At 44.1% G+C, this 20,179-nt stretch overlaps 1 protein-coding gene across 1 annotated transcript in view; it reads left to right on the forward strand.

The window, feature by feature from the left end:
* Positions 1 to 1,921: 1,921 nt before the first annotated feature.
* CD58 (CD58 molecule) overlaps positions 1,922 to 20,179 on the forward strand; it is a 45,215-nt gene continuing 26,957 nt past the window's right edge. The window contains exons 1-2 of the mRNA XM_029226962.1: positions 1,922 to 1,969; positions 2,192 to 2,312. Coding sequence (XP_029082795.1) covers positions 1,922 to 1,969; positions 2,192 to 2,312 — 169 coding nt within the window. The remainder of the gene's footprint in view (positions 1,970 to 2,191; positions 2,313 to 20,179) is intronic.

Genomic DNA, 20,179 nt, shown 5'->3' on the forward strand with positions numbered 1-20,179 from the left:
AGAACTGGAGTGGCATGCTGGGAAGAGCAGCAGCCCATCCACGCCACACAAGCAGACTGAACGAGCCCTCCTTTTTTCCCTTCTAGTCCATGATTCTTTACAGTGATGAGCAGATAAAACTGGACCTCTCAACACTGGTCACAGGATGTAAAATACATCCAGCCCTCCTTTGGGTGGCCAGTGCTCAGTATATGGATAGGGCCTTTTGGCCCATCTGCCTAATGCATTGCAGGTCCAGCCTTTCTGAGCCACTTTTGACTAATGAAGTCTGCTAGACCAGGCATATAAGGGCTTCTAAAAATGTTTGCTGGAAGCACAGCATTTCTCTTGATGAAAGAGCTGGCACCATTCGTTGGCCAGAGAAGCAGCCAATCGAGGAAGACCTACTAAACCATTCCTTGCCTGATACCTGGAGACCATGACCTGGGGAATACTTCCCAGCCCAGGTGACTGGGCAGTCCTTTCCTCAGCCCTGCTCTTGAGCGGGCTGACAGCTTTTGCTGGCCAGTCCAAACAGCAGTATAGCTGCCCATCCTGTATGAAAGGGTAAGAGTGGTACTTTGGACTTACCCTGGGTTGGACTCCCAGTTCTGCACCTTACTCTGTGTCCTTGGGCAAGTCATTTACCTTCTCAGAGCCTCAGTTTCCTAATCTGTAAAAACAAGGACAGCAATAAGATTAAATTAATGCAGGTAATGCGCTTAACACAGGGCTTGGCTCATAGTAAGTACTCAACAGATGTTTGCTGTTCTATCACTTCCCAGCTCAAAAACTTTGAGGGGCTCCCCAGTGTTTAAAGTTCTGATTCCATCTTACCTTTCCAAGTTAGCCCGAGTTCTTACCAGCGCAGAGCAGAGGAGAAACTTGATCTTCTCACATTTTGTGCTACACACTGTACCTGCCTTGTGTTCCCAATACCTTCAGATGATAGGGAATGTCTAAGCTCATGGTACAGAACATCAGTCCCAGAAATTTCACGGATATAGACACCTTTTACAATTTCATGGCTAATGTAAGAAATAATTTATGAATTCTTAACAGGGCAGTTCAAGTGTCTTGAGTGGAGGCCCCCACGTGAGGATGATGGTAATGACAGCAACAATAAAGCACACTTCCACCGCTTCACAACTGGCAAACATGTTGGTGTTTGTTGGGACATCAGAGAGTCCCGTTCAAGAGTCCAGCTCATGGGAGGAGTTTCCTGCTCACATGGTAACGAAGAGTTCCCTCAACTGCAATGGCTGAGCAGGGATCATTCTGGTGCCACTGTCTGAAAGAATGGGGGCTGACCGGGAGACTGATGCCAGTAGCTGGTTCTGGGAATACAGTAGTAATTGAGTCTGGGATCAGATGGATTTGAGGGGAGAGGACTAGCGAATAAGATGTGGAATTCCAAGCGCCTGCTGCAGCACGAGGGAGAGAGGTTTGGGGAGGCCAAACGGAGAGGGAGTGAGCAGCGCTGACTCCCCAGCCTGAGGGCGAGTCCACAGTAGAGATGGAGGAAGAGTGAAACAAAGAGGAAACGGAGGAAGGAGAAACCCAAGGCTGGAAATCCCAGTTCCCAGTGAGGGAGTGTTGGGGTGAGGTCCGTCTTAACGAGAAGGTGGCTGCACTTGAATGAGGAGAAGCAGGCACTTGGGGGAGGAGGATTGGGGCCGCACCAGGGGACCCCACACAGTCTAGCAGTCGTCTAGAATGTTGCCCGTTTCCTTTTGTCTTAATATTTGAGGAAGCTGTCTGGTCCAGGGTCGTAGTAGCGAAGTGACTGGCAGGAAAAGCGAGGCTGCGCGACTGCGGCTGCTGGAAAGAACTGAAGGAATAAAGCGCTTCAGAACCTCCCTGTCCCGGCACAGAGCTCTGCTGTCACCTCCAGCCGAGCGGGGCGCAGTTTTCGGGGAGCGACGGTCCGATACCCCCGGCTATGGGGGCGTCTCCATCACGTTCCAAATGCCAAGGAAAAGTGCGGGAGGTGCGGGAGGAACGAGGATAAACCTGGTGTGAAAACGCAAGCCACTTTTGGGGTAGAGCTCCACAGAGGAGGGCGGGGGGCGGCAGAAGAGCAGGAAGGACCCGGGGCCCAGACCGCGTTCTCGGGAGGGGGGAGAAAACGCGCGCCAAGACGTCATCCGGGACCTGGCGGGACGCGCGGGGCGGGGCGCACCGCGGGGCGGGCTCTCTCTCCCTCCGGCAGGCCGAGGCGACGCCCGACTGGGTCCCTGTCGCGGAAGCTGGCCCGTCCGCTATGGCCGCGGGGAGCGCCGCGGGGTGGGCCGTGGGGGCCCTCGGAGTGGTCTGCCTGTTGCTCCGGTTGGGTGAGTGGAGGCCTCCCCCGGGAGCCCGCGGGGACCGGCAGCGCGGAGTGTCAGTGGCCCCGGGGCTCCGGGGCCGGGTGGACGGGCGCGGCCCGGGGCCGCTGCAGGGTGGGGTGGTGGGGTTGGCGTGGGGCACGCAGCCCGCGCGCGGTACTTGGTCGTGTCACCCACAGGTCTCCCTAGGGTGGTCAGCAGGAAACGTGGACCGCAGGCTCTGAAGCCTGTTTGGGAAAAAGAGGGACGCGATTCCTTCTCGTTCACCTCCCCTAGGCTCTTTCCTCCCTCTGGGGAGCCTTCTTAACCTCCACGATCCCCGATTCCCGCTCGTGTTCCTCCGGAAGGGGTGCCTTTTCAGTGCGACTCAAGTGACTAAGTTACTGCTTCCAGCCGGAGGTGCCGTAGCGCAGAACTTGAGGGGAACTTTGGGAGCTGGTCTCGGGCTGGCCTCCCTGGCCAAGGAAGGCGCTCTTTGCGCGTGCGCCGGCCTCCGCGCTGGGGGTGGGCGCGCTGCGGCCAAAGCCAAGTATGCCCGCGCCCGCGCGGAGGGCGGCAGTTCAGAGCTGCCCTGCGGCGGGAAGGCGAAGGTCTCAATTCAGAATTCCTAAGGAGTGTCGGCTGGTCCCCTTTCCCCTCCCTTCCGGACATGAAAGGACTAACATGTGAGTGTCTAGGACTGTGTTCATCCCTTTCACGCATCTTCAGCTAAATCGTCACGACAGCGCCATGAAATAGTTACCTTTGTCTCCATTTTTTACCTCCCCACCCTTATCAACCTCTCCCCACACAGGCCCCTAGTTAAGTCATAACCAAACCCCTAAAGCATAGTAACAACCCCCTTAACTAGTACTTCTTTTCTTGGAATTTCCTGCCACCGGCCCCTTAGCCCACACCCCTGATGAACCTCCCCTCTCCACTCTGCGTTCAGCGTTTATTGAGTGCCTTTGGGGTGCATGCATCTATGGCTTACAGCCTGCGGAATGGGGGGTTGAGATACGTTCAAAAGAACCTACAGCGTAAGGCACAGAAGTAAATGTTGTAAGAGAGGTAAAAGTAAAGTGCTGTGGGCGTGCAGAGGGAATACAGCAACATCTTTTGTGAAATCAGATATCTTTTGTGAAGCAGAAACTTCATGGAAGGGAGGGTGTTTGAACCTGGCCTCCGAGGACAGGCGGTATGTGAACATGCCGTGATGTGGGAAAAGATTCCAAGAGCAGGAAACCAGGAAAGAAAGACGGGAGCAGGGTGTAGAGGGTGACCCTGGGCAGTAGGGAGTCATCAGTGTCACTGGAGAGTTGCAGTGCCCACGGGAGCTTGAGGCCCCCTAGGGGAGCCCTGAATGTCCTCTTTGGGAGTTAGGATTCTCTTCTGCAGGCAAAGGAGACCTCTTTCTGGGCCTGACAGGATCAGAGCCATCCACTTAGGAAGAATTAATCTGGCAGCAGTAAAGAGAAATGATTGTAGTTGAGAGGAATTGGAGGTGGGGGACCAGGGCAGGTACCATCATAGACCCCAGAGAACTGTGAGGGTTTCATATGCTGGTGGCTGTGGGCAGGAGGGAGAGGCATATACAGAGGTTGAAGGGATAAGGTAACTCCTCCAGAGGCACAGGTCTCTCCCCGGTCCCAGAATGCACCTTTGGTCACTACTGCCTGCTCTATGCTCTCTCTTCAACTGAAAAGCCAGTTTACCCATCAAGCCACACCTCCTCTAGGAAGATCCTCTGAACTAGCTGGTTTCCCCCACCTAATTTATTTATTTATTCAGACGTCATTTCGTTCCGCAAGCATGAATATCGCCTTCTCTGAATAGGCTTTGCGCTAAGGGAAACCGTGTAGGTCTGCAGTGAGCCCTTTGGGGGCCAAGCCCACCTCACTAGGGAAAGCTGCCTAACAGTGATGAAGAGTATCTGCTCCCAGAGAGATGCCTGGCCTCTGACCTGGCCCCGCTCCTCGCAGTTAAAACTTCTGTAAGTTACCTTACTTCTGTGTGCCTCCATACCTTTGCCTTTAAAGAGAGCGCCACTCACATGAGAGAAAGGATAATAATAATATCTGGTTAATAGGGTGATTGTGAGCATCAGTCATTCAACACGTACTTATGGACTATCAACTACGTGTCAGCACTGGGAAACTTACATTATAGTGGGGGAGAGACAGTAAGGAAATAAAGCAGTAAATATGTAGTTGTTGGGTGGTGGTGAACATTTACTAATATAGAGATTACTAGTGCAGAGGCAAGGGAAATGGAAGTGGTTAATAGTTCCTTTTAATTTTCTAAAATTCTGGAAGATTTAAAATCTTTAGAATAGTTGCCAAAATAGTAAAGTGAACACTTACACACCTTTCTTCTTGAATCATCACTTATTAACATTTTATCACATTTGGGTTACATCTCTCTATATACACCCACACCCATCCAGTTAACTTTTTTTTGGTGTTGTTAAATCATTTGAGAATTGCAGTTCTTATGACAATTTAACCCTAAATATTTCAACATAGGTCTTTTTTTTTTTTTTTAATATTTGTTTATTTATTTTGGCTGTGCCACGTCTTAGTGGCGGCACGCGTGCAGGATCTAGTTCCCCAACCAGGGATTGAACCTGGGCCCCCTGCATTGGGAATGAGTAGTCTTACCCACTGGACCACCAGGAAACTTCCAACATAGGTCTTCTAAGAATAATATGTTTGCAGTTAAGCCCTGGCACCATTATCACAGTCAGGAAATATAGCTTGATACAATACTGTTTTCAGATAGGGTCCAGAAGCCGATCTTGGATCACACACCAGATTTGGTAGTCATTCCTCTTTAATCCCCTTAAATCTAAAAATCTAAACTGTTGCCAGCTCCTTTTTTTTTTTTTTTTTTTTTTTTTTTGCGGTACGCGGGCCTCTCACTGTTGTGGCCTCTCCCGTTGCGGAGCACAGGCTCCGGACGCTCAGACTCAGCGGCCGTGGCTCACGGGCCCAGCCGCTCCACGGCGTGTGGGATCTTCCCAGACCGGGGCACCAACCCGTGTCCCCCGCATCGGCAGGCGGACTCTCAACCACTGCACCACCAGGGAAGCCCAAGCCAGCTTCTTTTTTTCTTTTTCTCTTTTCTACTTTACGATATTGCCCTTTTTGAAGGGGTCTGGACTAGTTTTGTTTTTTTTTTAATAAAAATGTCCCTCGATGTTGAAGTACATGCTTAGATTCTGGTGTAAACATTCCTGGGCAGGAATTCTCACAGGTGTGCATCTCATCAGGCTGCAGATGCAGTCCATTTGTCTCATTATTGGAGACGTTAATGTTGATGATTGGTTAAGGTGAGGTCCACCAGATTTCTCCGTTGTAGAGGAGAAAATACAAGCGTGTGAGTACAGATTTTGCATGCTTGGTTCCAAACCACTGGAAATATCGCAATAAAGCAAGTCATAACGAGTTTTTTGATTTCCTAGTATATTTAAAAGTGATGTTTATACTATACTATAGTCTATTAAGTGCGCCATAGCATTATGTCTAAAAAAATGTACATACCTTAATTAAAAGATACTTTATTGCTAAAAAATGCTAACTACCATCTGACAGTGCAGAGTTGTCACAAAACTTTAATTTGTAAAAAAACACAATATCGGGCTTCCCTGGTGGCGCAGTGGTTGAGAGTCCACCTGCCGATGCAGGGGACGCGGGTTCGTGCCCCGGTCTGGGAAGATCCCACATGCCGTGGAGCGGCTGGGCCCGTGAGCCATGGCCGCTGAGCCTGCGCGTCCGGAGCCTGTGCTCCGCAACGGGAGAGGCCACAACAGTGAGAGGCCCGCGTACCGCAAAAAAAAAAACAAAAAAAAAACAATATCTACAAAGCACAGTAAAGCAAAGCACAATAAAATGGGTATGTCTGTAATACCTGATTCATTAAGTAACACTTTGAGATTGTGTGAATATCCTGTTTTCCAACAATCTTTCACCCAATGTTTTACAACCCAGTGGCGATTCTTCCTGCTAAAATGTTTGTAGATAGCAATTTTGTATCCCTATTTTGTTTATACTTTATTGACATTCTTCAGTAACAAAGGGCTTCTGCACCTCCCTTTTTAATTTTCTTTTTTTTTTTTTAATACTAGTAACGACTCGTGTATTATTTAAGATGGCATTCCTGTCATTTTTCATTTTGATGCTCAGTGATTCTGTATTTGGCAAGTGGGAACCCTTCCAAGTTTCAGTGTCCTTTTGCCATGTTTCCCTCAGTTTTGAGCACTTTCCTTACTTTCTGGTGTAGAAGGGTGTTCTGGACTCATTTTGTTCTTTTCCTGACTCAGCCTTGGAATCATTAGATTCCTTTTTTCCTTTTAGTGGGGGATGGTATTTAGAAATTAAGACCTGGGTGCTAGGTGTGCTCAAGACTCTTGGAGCCATAGCTTCTAGGCCCTGTCAGTTTTCAGTGCTAGGAAATAGTTTTCACAAAGTCAGGCATTTATCTTGTTACTGCAAAAGCTAATCCAACAATTCAGTTCTTCCTTTTCCTCCATTCCATATTAGTACCTCCCTTCCCCATGGCATGAATTCTATTCTTAGTAGCATTAGTATATTTTCCGAATCTACATTAAACACAAACTAATTCCATAATTGCTATGCCAATACTACTCCCAAGCACAAACTTTACTAAATACAGTTCAAGATTTCTTAGCAGTTCTTTTTATTCTTTCATATATCCCACTAAATATGTATAGAACACTGTATTTTCAAGTTATTTGAATTTTTCTTCTGTGTGGTTATGTTATCAAAGTGATACATAGTTGCATTAATTTGTTTCTCTTTCTATTCAGTTTTAGGGTTTCCCCCACCTTGATTTAATTTTTAAATATGTAAACTATTAACATGGTTCAAATCAAAACCATATACAGCTGGCCTTCCATATTTGCAGATTCAACCAGCTGCAGATTAAAAATATTCAGGAAAAAAAAAATTCCAGAAAGTCCCAGAAAGCAAAACTTGAATTTGCCACATTCTGACAACTATTTAAATAACATTTACATTGTATTAGGTATTATAAGTAATCTGGAGATGATTTACAGTATATGAGAGGATGTGCATAGGTTATATGCAAATATTATGCCATTTTATATGAAGGATTTGATCATCCTCAGATTTTGGTATCCACTGGGATCCTGGAACCAATTCCCTGTGGATACTGAGGGATGACCATAAAAAATATGCTCAGGGGCTTCCCTGGTGGCGCAGTGGTTGAGAGTCCGCCTAGTGATGCAGGGGACACGGGTTCGTGCCCCGGTCCGGGAAAATCCCACATGCGGGAAGATCCCACATGCCTCGGAGCGGCTGGGCCCGTGAGCCATGGCCGCTGATCCTGTGCGTCTGGAGCCTGTGCTCCACAACGGGAGTGGCCACAACAGTGAGAGGCCCGCGTACTGCAAAAAAAAAAAAAAAAAATATATATATATATATATATATATATATATGTGCTCAGAAATTCTATTCCCCCCCTTCCTCTCCCCCCATAACATATAATTTGTTTCAGTTTTATCTTTGTTTCTTTTTGCAGTTATAAACAGATACGTTTATTTCTAACTCCCTTTTTTAAACAACAGGTAACATATTCTGTGTACTCTTTTGTACCTTGTTTTTGTCAATTAACCATATGTCTGGAAAATCGTTCCATATCAGTTCATAGAGATCATCCTCATTTTTTTTTTTTTTAACAGCTTCATAGTGCTCCATGGGGTGGAGATATGATATTTCATTGTCACTCTCTGGTGGTTAGTATTTTATATAATGTGGTCAGGGGAGGGTCTCTTTAAAAGGGTAACAGTTGAGTGTAGACTTAAAAGGAAATGATGGAGCAGGCCAGGTTACCATCTGGGAGAGTAGTATTCCAGACAGAGAGGACAGCAGCAAAAACCCTGAGATAGGCTTCAGCCGTTTAAAGAACTTCGAGGAGGGCACTGTGCTGGAGAGTAAATAGGAAATGAAGTTGTACAAGTAGTCAGGGCTGGACCCTAGAAATAAAGTTTTGTGGGCCCTTTTTTTTTTTTTTTGGCAATATATTTATTTATTTTTTGCTGCGTTGGCTCTTCGTTGCTGTGCGTGGGCTTTCTCTAGTTGCAGAGAGCAGGGGGCTACTCTTCGTTGTGATGCACGGGCTTCTCATTGCAGTGGCTTCTCTTGTTTCGGAGCACAGGCTCTAGGCACCTGGGCTCAGTAGTTGTGGCTCGTGGGCTCTAGAGCTCCGCAGGCTCAGTAGTTGTGGCACACCGGCGTAGTTGCTTTGCGACATGTGGGATCTTCCCGGACCAGGGCTCAAACCCATGTCCCCTGCATTGGCAGGCGGATTCTTAACCACTGCGCCACCAGGGAAGTCCCTGTGGCCCTTTGAAAGACTACATTTTTTTTATTCCCAGTGAAATAGGAAGTCTCAGAGAGTTATGAACAGGAGTGAAATTGTGATGAGTGTTTAAATGAATGATTCTGGATGCTGGGTGGAGGATGGTCCTTGCTGATGAAAAAAGAGAAGCAGGGAGACCAGTTAGGAGGCTGCGGGAACAATGACTGGGTGGGGTGGGTAAGAAATGACTGGGGTTGGGGTGAGGAATTGAAGATAGCAGGGTGTGTTTTGAAGGTAGGGCTGGCAGGATTTGGCCCTGGTTTGCATCAGTGGGGTAACATGTGGAAAGGACCTAGGTAGCGCTGGGCAAGTAGCAAGATCAAAAATAGGAACTGTTGTATTAGTTAGCTCTCATTAGCAGCGCCTGCCTTATTCTGCTGTGGTTGACCTTTTATGGATCCTTTATCTTGCCAGTTGTCTCTCCAGCTAGATTTTAGATCCTTGTATGCAGGAACCAAGTCATATACCACTTCATATAAAGTTTCTTTCATTGATTTAAATGTATTTGTTTATTTATTTGGCTGTGTTGGGTCTTCATTTCTGTGCGAGGGCTTTCTCTAGTTGCGGCGAGCGGGGGCCACTCTTCATCGCGGTGCGCGGACCTTCTCACTGTCGCGGCCTCTCTTGTTGCGGAGCACAGGCTCCAGACACGCAGGCTCAGTAGCTGTGGCTCACAGGCCCAGTTGCTCCGCGGCATGTGGGATCTTCCCAGACCAGGGCTCGAACCCGCGTCCCCTGCACTGGCAGGCAGACTCTCAACCACTGCACCACCAGGAAAGCCCCTCTTTCATTGATCTCTTTTAATATTTTTAACAATACAAATTGTTAAATCTGGACATTAGATGATAAAGTATTGGTCAAACATTTCCCCATTTTAAATTATCATTATCTCACATTATTATGTGAGACTTGTTCATATGCTTTGCTTAATTAAGATTCAGAGAGCCTGTGAGGTTTTATTTATGAAAGGTAATCCAAATCAAAATAGTGTTGTGTTTTCCTCTCAAAAAACTAAATCCAGTATTATAATGGGGTGTATATAATAGTTGCCATGAATTAAGCACGTGCTCTGTGCCAAGTGCTGTGCTTAGAGTTTTAGATTTTTGTTTTCATTTAATTGTCACCAGTTTTATAAGGTAGAGACTGTTAAGGAGGAGAACAAAGTTGAGGTAGGTCAAGTACCTTGTCCAAGTTCACACAACAAATAAGTGGTAGAACCTGCTAGCACTTAGGTCTGTTTGACTCAAAGTCTATGTATTCTCAACCCAAGAATAGGTAAGCAACTTTTTGTTGATTGGTGCAGCCACAGTTAATCTCTTATATATAACATATATATTGTCCAACGTAATTTTGCTAAAGCATGTGAAATTATATGACAGCAAATTACCAATCACATAGATTGTATTCAATATTGTAATCTACAGTAGAGGGGTGGGGGAACCTTCTTTGGGCCATAGAATTCAGAATGGGGGTTTATTTATGTATTCATTTATTAACATTTTGCCATAATTATACTTTCTTTATACTCCCACACTTCACTCCTAAATGCTTTGGCATAAGCCCAATAACATAATATTTATAAAAATTAACAGTAATCTCGTAATATCACTTAACTTCTACTCTTACTCAAATTCCTCCAATTGTCAAAAGGATGTCTTTTTTTAAATACCAGGATCTAATGAAATTTCACATTTTTGCATTTGTTGCTGTTTTTGTTTATTTTTGACAGGTATCTTTTAGGAATTTTGAAAAAGACTTACAACTACTTTTAAAGAACTAGATCTAGGAATTTGTTTTATTGCTGTCTTTTTACTGTAATTAAAAAAAATGAATTGTACACTTCATTATTGTTATTTGTTTTTTCCCTTTTTAAATTGACTTACAGTATTATCGATACATTAGTTTCAGGTGTAAACATAGTGATTCAGCATTTTTTTACATTACAAAATGGTCACAATAAGTCTAGTTACCATCTGTCACCACAGAAAGTTATTACAGTATTATTGACCATATTCCCTATGCTATACATTACATCTCCATGACTTATTTATTTTATAACTGGAAGTTTGTACCTCTTAATCTCCCTCACCTATTTCACTCACCCTCTCTATCCATCTTCCCTCTGGTAACCACCAGTTTATTCTCTGTATCTGTGAGTCTGTTTCTGTTTTGAATGTTTGTTTTGTTTTTTAGATTCCACATATAAGTGAAATCATATGGTATTGGTCTTTCTCTGTCTCACTGATTTTACTTAGCCTGATACTTTCTATATCTATCCATGTTGTAAAAGGCAAGATTTCATTTTTTATGGATGAGTTATATTCCATTATATATAAATACCACATCTTCTTTATTCATTCATCTATCAGTAGACACATAGGTTGCGTCCATATCTTGGCTATTGTAAATAATGCTGCAATGAATATTGGTGTGCATATGTTTTTTTCCAATTAGTGTTTTTGTTTTCTTCAGGTACACAGAAGTGAATTTGCTGGATCATATGGCAGTTTCTATTAATTTTTTGAGGAACTGCCATACTGTTTTCCATAGTGGCTGCAACAATTTATGTTCCCACCAACAATGCATGAGGGTTCCCTTTTCTCCACATCCTCGCCAACACTTGTTATTTGTTGTCTTTTTTGATGATAGCCATTCTGACAAGTGTGAGGTAGCACCTCATTGTGGTTTTGATTTGCATTTCCCTGATGATTAGTGATGCTGAGCATCTTTTCATGTGCCTGTTGGGCATCTCTGTGGCTTCTTTGGACAATGTGTTTTCAGGTCCCCTTCCTATTTTCTAATCAGGTTTTTTTTGTTGTTGTTGTTGCTTTTACTATTGAGTTGTATGAGTTCTTTGTATATTTTGGATATTAACCCCTTATCAGATATATCATTTGCAAATAGCTTCTCCCATTCGGCAGGCTGCTGTTTCATTTCGTTGATAGTTTCCTTCCCTGTGCAGAACCTTTTTAGTTTGATATAGTCCCATTTGTTTATTTTTGCTTTTGTTTCCCTTGCCTGAGGAGGCAGATCCAAAAAAGTATTACTAAGATGGATGTAAAAAAAGCATACTACCTATGTTGATTTCTAGTCTTATAGCACTGTGGTTGGAAAAGATGCATCATGATTTTAGTCTTTTAAATTTATTGAGACTTGTTTTGTAGCCCAGCATGTTATCTGTCCTGGAGAATGTTCTATGTGTACTTGAAAAGGATGTGTATTCTACTGCTTTTGGATGTAATGTTCTATATATATGTATTAGGGTCATCTGCTCTCATGTATCATTTAAGGCCAATGTTTCCTAATTGATTTCCTGTCTGGATGATCTGTCCATTGATCTAAGTGGGACATTAAAGTCCCCTAATATTATTGTGTTACTGTCACAATTTTTCCCATTATGTTTGTTAATATTTGCATTATGTATTTAAGTGTTCCTATGTTGGGTACATAGATATTTACAATTGTTTTATCTTCTTGTTGGATTGGTCCCTTTATCATTATGTAATCTCTTTCTCTGTCTCTTATTACAGTCTTTGTTTAAATTTTTTAATTAATTAATTTATTTATTTATTTTTGGCTGTGTTGGGTCTTTGTTGCTGCATGTGGGCTTTCTCTAGTTGCGATGAGTGGGGGCTACTCTTCGTTGCAGTGAGTGGGCTTCTCATTGTCATGGCTTCTCTTGTTGCGGAGCACAGGCTCTGGGCACGCAGGCTTCAGTAGTTGTGGCCTGTGGGCTCTAGAGCTCAGGCTCAGTAGTTGTGGTGCTTGGGCTTAGTTGCTCCACAGCATGTGGGATCTTCCTGGGCCAGGGCTCGAACCCATGTCCCTTGCATTGGCAGGCAGATTGTTAACTACTGCGCCACCAGGGAAGCCCCACAGTCTTTATTTTAAAGTCTGTTTTGTCTGATGTAAGTATTGCTTCCCCAGCTTTCTTTTTATTTCTATTTGCATGAATACCTTTTTTCCGTCCACTCGCTTTTAGTCTATGTCTTTAGATCTGAAGTGATTCTCTTATAGGCAGCATATAGATGGGTCTTTTTTTTTTTTTTAAATCCATTCAGCCACTCTATGTCTTTTGGTTGGAACATTTAGTCCATTCATTGAAAGTAATTATTGATAGGTGTGTACTTATTGCCATTTTGTTCATTGTTTTCTGGTTGTTTTTACAATTCTTTTTTGTTCCTTTTTTCTCCTTTTGCTCTCTTTTCTTGTGACTTGATGACTATCTTTAGTGTTATGTTTGGATTCTTTTCTCTTTTTTGTGTATGTATCTATCGTAGGCTTTTGGTTCCCATGAGGTTCATATATAACTATATAATGAGTCAATTTTATGAGATTATTTTAAGTTGATGATCTCTTAAGTTTGAACACATTATAACAACCCTGCGTTTTTGCTGCCCACCCCACCCTCACATTTAATGTTTTTTGTTTTTTGTTTTTTTTGCAGTACGCAGGCCTCTCACTGTTGTGGCCTCTCCTGTTGCGGAGCACAAGCTCCGGACGCACAGGCTCAGCGGTCATGGCTCACGGGCCCAGCCGCTCCACGGCATGTGGGATCTTCCCGGACCGGGGCACGAACCCGTGTCCCCTGCATCGGCAGGCAGACTCTCAACCACTGCACCACCAGGGAAGCCCACATTTAATGTTTTTGATGTCATATTTTATATCTTTTTATTTTGTGTATTCCTTAACTTTTTACTATAGATATAGATGATTTTATCGCTTTTGTCTTTTAACCTTCCTACTAGCTTTTTGTGTGGTTGACCTTTACTGTATGTTTGCCTTTACCAATGAGATTTTTCCTTTTTTAGTTTTCATATTTCTAGTTGTGGTCTTTTCTGCTTAGAGAAGTCCCTTTAACATTCCTTGTAAAGCTGGTTTAGTGACACTGAACTCTTTTAGCTTTTGCTTGTCTCCTTCATATCTGAATGATAGCCTTTCTGGGTAGAATATTCTTGGTTGTAAGTTTTTTTCCTTTCATCACTTTAAGTACATCATGATTTACTTCTGGCCTGCAACGATTCTGCTGAAAAGTCAGCTGAAAGTCTTATGTGAGTTCCTTTGTGTGTACTGGTTGCTTTTCCCTTACTGCTTTTAAGATTCTCTTTTTATCTTTAACTTTTGCTGTTTTAATTGCAGTGTGTCTTGGTGTGACCTCTTTGGGTTCATCTTGTTTGGGACTTTCTGTACTTCCTAAACTTGGATGTCTGTTTCCTTTCTCAGGTTAGGGAAGTTTTTAGCTGTTAGCACTTCAAATAAGTTTTCTGTCCCTTTCTCTCTCTCTTCTCCTTCTGGCACCCCTATAATGTGAATGTTAGTATGCCTGCTGTTGTCTCAGAGGTCTCTTAAACTAGCCTTACCTTTTAAAGTTCTTTTTTTTCTGTTCAGCTTGGGTGAATTTCACTACTCTGTCTTCCAGTTCACTGATGCATTCCTCTGTGTCATCTAATCTACTGTTGATTCCTTCTAGTGTATTTTTTAAATTTCAGTTATTGTATTCTTCAGCTGTTTGAGTCTTCTTTATATTTTCTAACCCTTTGTTGAACTTCTCACAGTGTTCATTCATTCTTCTCTTGAGTTCACTGAGCATCTTTATGATCATTACCTGAAGTCTTTATTGGTTAGATTGCTTATCTCCACTCACTTAGTTCTTCTTTGGGGGTTTGTCTTGTTCCTTTCTTTGTCATATATTTCTGTCTCCTCACTTTGTCTGATTCTCTATGTTTATTTCTATATAGCGGATAGGTTGGTTACATTTCCTGGTCTTGGAGAAGTAGCCTTGTGTAAGAGATGTCCTGTGGGGCCCAGCAGGACTCTCCCCATCCCCTTTGGTGACTAGAGTTATATGCTTTAGGCTGCCCCCTATATGGGCTGCACACACTCTTCTGCTGTGGCAGACCCAAGTAGTGTGGGCAGCTGACTCCACTGACTCCCCTGACTCCACTGGCTGCCAGCCCTGCTGGCCTGCTGGGGGGTGGGGCTGGGTCCCAGCATGTCTCACTCTAATGTTTTTTAATTCATATAGGCTTTGATGGTAGGCATTGCTTTCTCTGTTTAAAAGCAGAAAGTTTGCCAGCATACATCAGCCCTTGTTTGCACAAGTTTTCTGTCTTTTGATTTCTTCTCATGTTGTTTTCTCTTGAGTACAGAAGGCTTTTTGAAGTTTTTACTTAAGGGCACACAGCACCTTAGATTCTGCAGTCACAGATAAAAGCTTCCATCTCAGGACTGAAGGTGAAACCTGGATACAGCCTTTTCCATTTGCTCAGACAAGTTGTTTTGTTTGTCTGTGTGGTACGTGGGCCTCACTGTTGTGGCCTCTCCCGTTGTGGAGCATAGGGTCCGGACGCACAGGCTCAGCGGCCATGGCTCACAGGCCCAGCCACTCCGCGGCATGTGGGATCTTCCCAGACTGGGACATGAGCCCATGTCCCCTATATCAGTAGGCGGACTCTCAACCACTACGCCACCAGGGAAGCCCCAGACAAGTTTTAATATGAAGTGTGACTAAAATAGTGATACTGTCCCCCAAAAAGCGTGGAAAACATTTTAGCAGTTCCTCTTTGGAGATAAGTTTCAGTGCCCATCTACCAGACTCAAAGGAAAATGTCTTTTAGCTACTTTATGGGCATGGGATTCTCTCCTTTGGCCTCTTTGTTTTCTTGTTTTCAGTCCCTTTCCCTTGTGCGCATTGGCCTTCTCCTTCTCAATGCTGCTCGTGCCTTTGCTGATGAGCTCTTAGCCCAAGGACTCTGGGGCTCAAAATGAAACCAGTGAAAGTGAGGGGACCTCTTGCCCAGAATCACTGTAAGAAATCATGTCTGCTCTCTGCCCCCATTTGAAAGTTATTAGTTCAGAGTTCTGTCCTTTGTGACCTTGATCTATTCTGTTTAGCAAGTATCCATCTCAGGGAACCAAATTATTTTGATAGGCTTGTTCTGAGGAAATGAACCTGTTTTGATTCCTAGTGACCTTCACTTTTCATAATGTTCCCCTGAATGTCTGTTAAGAACAGTGTCTGAATTTCCATCAGCCTCTCTGGTCTGTAGTTTCTGAATGTTTTTCCCGTGTAACAGTTAAAAACTAGAAAAAAAAAATGAAGTTTACTGTACACATTCAGAAAATAATAAGAAATTCATATTAATAAGAAACTAATGACTATGTCATCATAAATTAGTTGTAATAGAGTTTCTCAACTATGAACTGAGTAACTAGAAAATAATAGGGATTATAAAGAAATTTTTAATGAAATGATCAATAGCGCATTGAAATACCTTTAATCAGACTTTGGAGAATAGATTTAAAAAGACTGGCAGAGTATTAAATAGCTCTACTAAGAACCTTATTCTCCAAAGCATGCTGTAGGTCTCAGATATATCCTATCTAAGACAAGAACAGTCAAAGGCAAATGTGGCTTTTGAGCGTGATGTGATATGGGCATCTTGAAAGAGCCGGCCAGAGTAGTGCTGTTAAATAGAAATATAATATGAAACAGGTAAAATTAATTTTAATATATTTTATTTAACCTAATATACCCACAGTATTTTCATTTCGACATGTAGTTGATATAGAAAATGTTAATGAGAGATTTTACATTCCCCTTTTCATACTTGACCTTCAAAGTCTGGTGTGTATCTTATACTAACAACACATCTCAATTTGGACTAACCACGTGGCATGGGCTCACGAGCCACATTAGCTAGTGGCCACTGAATCGGACTGCACAGATTGAGAGGGAAATGTCTTGTGAAAGAAGGATTTTTAAGTGCAAGAATAAGGGGTTAAAAAGGCAAGTATTTTAGCATGACAGGAAACAGGGAACTTCAAAAGGAAGTTGATTTAAAGAACAAACGTCTTAATTCTGGATGCACTCATCCAGGAGACAAGGAATAGCTTGACAACTGAGAGCATATGTGAGGCGAGTTCTGTGGAGTTTCTGGGACTGGGGGACCAGGCGGTTTATTGTCTGTTGGGAGCCAGGGGGCTGCAGTTTCAGTCTGAAATAGATGAAGACAGGGAAGCCATGGTGGCATATCTGAGACCAGTAGATTTCTGCCTTCAGCACTCATGGAAACAGAAACCACTGACGGGGACTGGATGCAGGTGGAATCGACAAGGAAGGACCAAGGCATCTCACACTGTGGCTAACAGTGCAGGCTTTGGAGCTGGCCACATGTGTCTGGACACCAGCTCTGTCCTGGACCAGCTGAGTGACCACGGTCAGCTTCTGAACCTCTTTGAGCCCCAGTTTCCTCAACTGTAACTTAGTGGTTCTTACTCTTTGAATGCTCTTCCCCACACGCTCAAGCTCACTCCCTCGTTTTTTCTGGGCCCTGCTCACATGCCAGCTGGGACCACCTCACATATGATGGCAACCTCCCTTCTCATTATTAATCACCCTCCCCAATACACTGCTTTATTTTTCTCAGTAGCACTTAACATCACCTGTGATACTTTCCCATTTAATGTGTTCCTCCCTGCCCCGCGTCCCCACCTTCACCAATAATGTAAAGTCCAGGCGGGCAGGATTCTGTTCATGGGGGCTGACAAACAGAATGTTTGTAGACTTAATAGGACAGATTGTTTGACACCAGCACTGACGTAGACATGTGAGGAGAGTGGCTGCTCTCCGTACTGTGAGCATGTGTGTTTGTGACTCCAGAGACTTAGTTTCGCAGGCTGCCACCGCTCCAGTACCCCAAGTGGGTGTCAACTGAAAGCGTGCTGTGGTGCTGAAGTGAGAGGAACAAGGTCATGGTCACAAGCCCCTGTCTGCAGGAGAAATCCAGCTGCTCACTTGGGTACAAAAATGCCCAAGGCCCTCCTATCTCCCAGCTTGAATGAATCTTTAACCGAATTGTCGTTATGGTGTCATACACACAGGGGAAAATACCAAGATTTATGTATTTGGGTACTGAAACTTTCAGGGGATTTTTTTTTCTCTTTTCATCAAATGAATTTTTGCCTTAACTGCTAAAATCTGCAGCCATGTGGAACCTTGAAGAAATTTTAGGAAGAGAAGGAAGTATTTTAAAATCACATTGTTCATTTCTAAGAAAAAACTCCAGAAAAACCTTTCCTCCAAATCCCAGAAGAGTGGTTAGCTCGGCTCTCAGCAATGGCATCAGTGAAACAATTGCATCTCCTCAAACCTCAGACAGGGTGTTTAACATTGATGAAGGGCTGATATCCTGAGTGGGTGTAAGCTTATCTGGTGCAGAGCCCTGAAGCCCACAACATGTGGTAGGTGAAACCTCGCTAAACCTGAAGGGGATGGGGAGTGGGGAGCCAGCAGACCCTCCAGTCTTGCTTTGGTTCTGGAGGCAGGCAGTGAAGAGGAAAGAGTTCTCTTCTGACTGCATACGAGGGGTCCCAGGCCATTCTGCAGCTTCAGTTAAACGTCTCCACCTCTCCTTGCGGAGTCATGGTTCTCCAGCCAGGTTCCACAGCGATTTGAGGTATTGCAAAGCTCAGGGTTTGGGGTGACTATCAAATATTGTAATTCTGTCAGGAAGCCCTGCCTTTTAGACGACATTTAAGTTGTATTTAAATCAGTTTAGTTAATTCACTCAACAGATATTTATGGAATGTCCTTCATGTGCCGGCAGGGGATGCAGCAAAGATGGAGAACAACCCTGTCTTTGTCCTCATGGGGCTGGCCTGACTATGGGATACCCCTCCGCTCAGATTGGAATTAATTGCCCGCTAATTCCATAAAATTTGATTTTTGTGTTCCCGTAAAATTTGATTTTTGTGTTCCCATAAAATTTGATTTTTGTGTTCCCGTAAAATTTGATTTTTGTGTTCCCATAAAATTTGAACGTCCAGCATTTCTTGGAAACTTAGAAGATCCGGCAGTTTGCACGTGTCCACGTGGGTAGGAGCTGAGGGGCCTCTCCCTAGGCGAGCCAGCCTCCACTGCTCCCTTGTAGGTCACACCTGGCCCGTCTGTGGCTCCTCTGTTGGCTGAACGGCTGGTCTCTATCTCAGGGCTTCATTTGCTAGTTCTCACAGGCTTCTCAGCTGCTCCTGTGATTTTGTGTCCTTATTACTTCTTTGTTTGTCCCTTGTTTTCTCGCCACACACCCCGCTCCAGCTTTTCTTCCTTCCTGCCTTCGAGTCTCTTTTGTCCCCTTACCCTCTCTTACTTTTTCACATGTCACATATTCCTTGCCATCACACATGAGAAGTGCAAACTCTTAGACCTTACTTTCAACTTAGTTTCTTGGTCTTTAATTATGAAACCGTGTCTCGTTTTCCATTTAACATCTAAAATTATTTTTAAAAAACAACAGCATTATGAAACTTAGTTTTAAATTTGGGTTCCCATGTAACATTTTGGAGATTTGGGTTCATCACTATCTTGCTCAATCAGATCTTCTCAATTTCCTTATGTATATGAGGATGGGTGTGGGGTGGGCCAGGGTCCTCTGAGGACCTGTCCAGCCCTGACATTCAGTGATTTGTTGACCATTGAGCTTATGCTTCACTTCTAGGTTTCAGAGGTGTGCTTGACTCCCGACTAGAATGGTTTGACTTTTCTCATTCCCAACATCTGCTATTCCCATACGTTCTAGAAATTGCATTCTGACATACCCTGTATCACGTCACTGTCTTTAATAGCCATATACCACATAGCTGGCCAAATAAGAAGCAATGGTTAAAAGTCAGACTATCTGGGTTCAAAAGCAGTTTCACTACTTAATTAGCTAGTCAGTTAACGTTTGTGTGTCACAGTTACCTCATCTGCAAAATAGGGTTAAAAATAACAACTGCTTAATATGGTTTTTCTTTTTAAGTTTTTTTTTTTCTATCTATCCATCTATTTTTTTTTTTTTTTTTTGGCTGCGTTGTGTCTTTGTTGCTGCGTGCAGGCTTTCTCTAGTTGCAGCCAGTGGGGGCTACTCTTCGTTGTGGTGCACAGGCTTCTCATTGTGGTGGCTTCTCTTGTTGCAGAGCACGGGCTCTAGGAGCACAGTTTTCAGTAGTTGTGGCACGCGGTCTCAGTAGTTGTGGCTCACGGGCTCTAGAGCACGGACTCAGTAGTTGTGGCGCACGGGCTTAGTTGCTTCGCAGCATGTGGGATCTTCCCAGACCAGGGCTCGAACCTGTGTCCCCTTCATTGGCAGGCAGATTCTTAACCACTGTGCCACCAGGGAAGTCCTGATATGGTTTTTGAGAGGATTTGCTGAATACATATTTGTAGAGTTCTTCCAACTGCCTAGTAGATAGTAAGTGCTATATAAGTGTTTGATTAAATAAACTAAAAATAGCAGTCAATCTAAATCCCAGGACCCGGGACTTCCCTGGTGGTCCAGTGGATAAGAATCCACCTTCCAATGCAGGGGGCGCGGGTTTGATCTCCAGTTGGGGAGCTAAGATCCCACGTGCCGTGGGGCAACTAAGCCTGCGTGCTCTAGAGACCGTGCGCCACAACTAGAAAGCCCACGTGCCGCAACTACAGAACCTGCGCACTCTGGAGCCCGCATGCC

Source organism: Monodon monoceros, unplaced genomic scaffold (genome assembly GCF_005190385.1).
Source record: "Monodon monoceros isolate NGI ecotype Baffin Bay Population unplaced genomic scaffold, NGI_Narwhal_1 Super_Scaffold_18, whole genome shotgun sequence".
Classification (NCBI taxonomy): Eukaryota; Metazoa; Chordata; class Mammalia; order Artiodactyla; family Monodontidae; genus Monodon; species Monodon monoceros.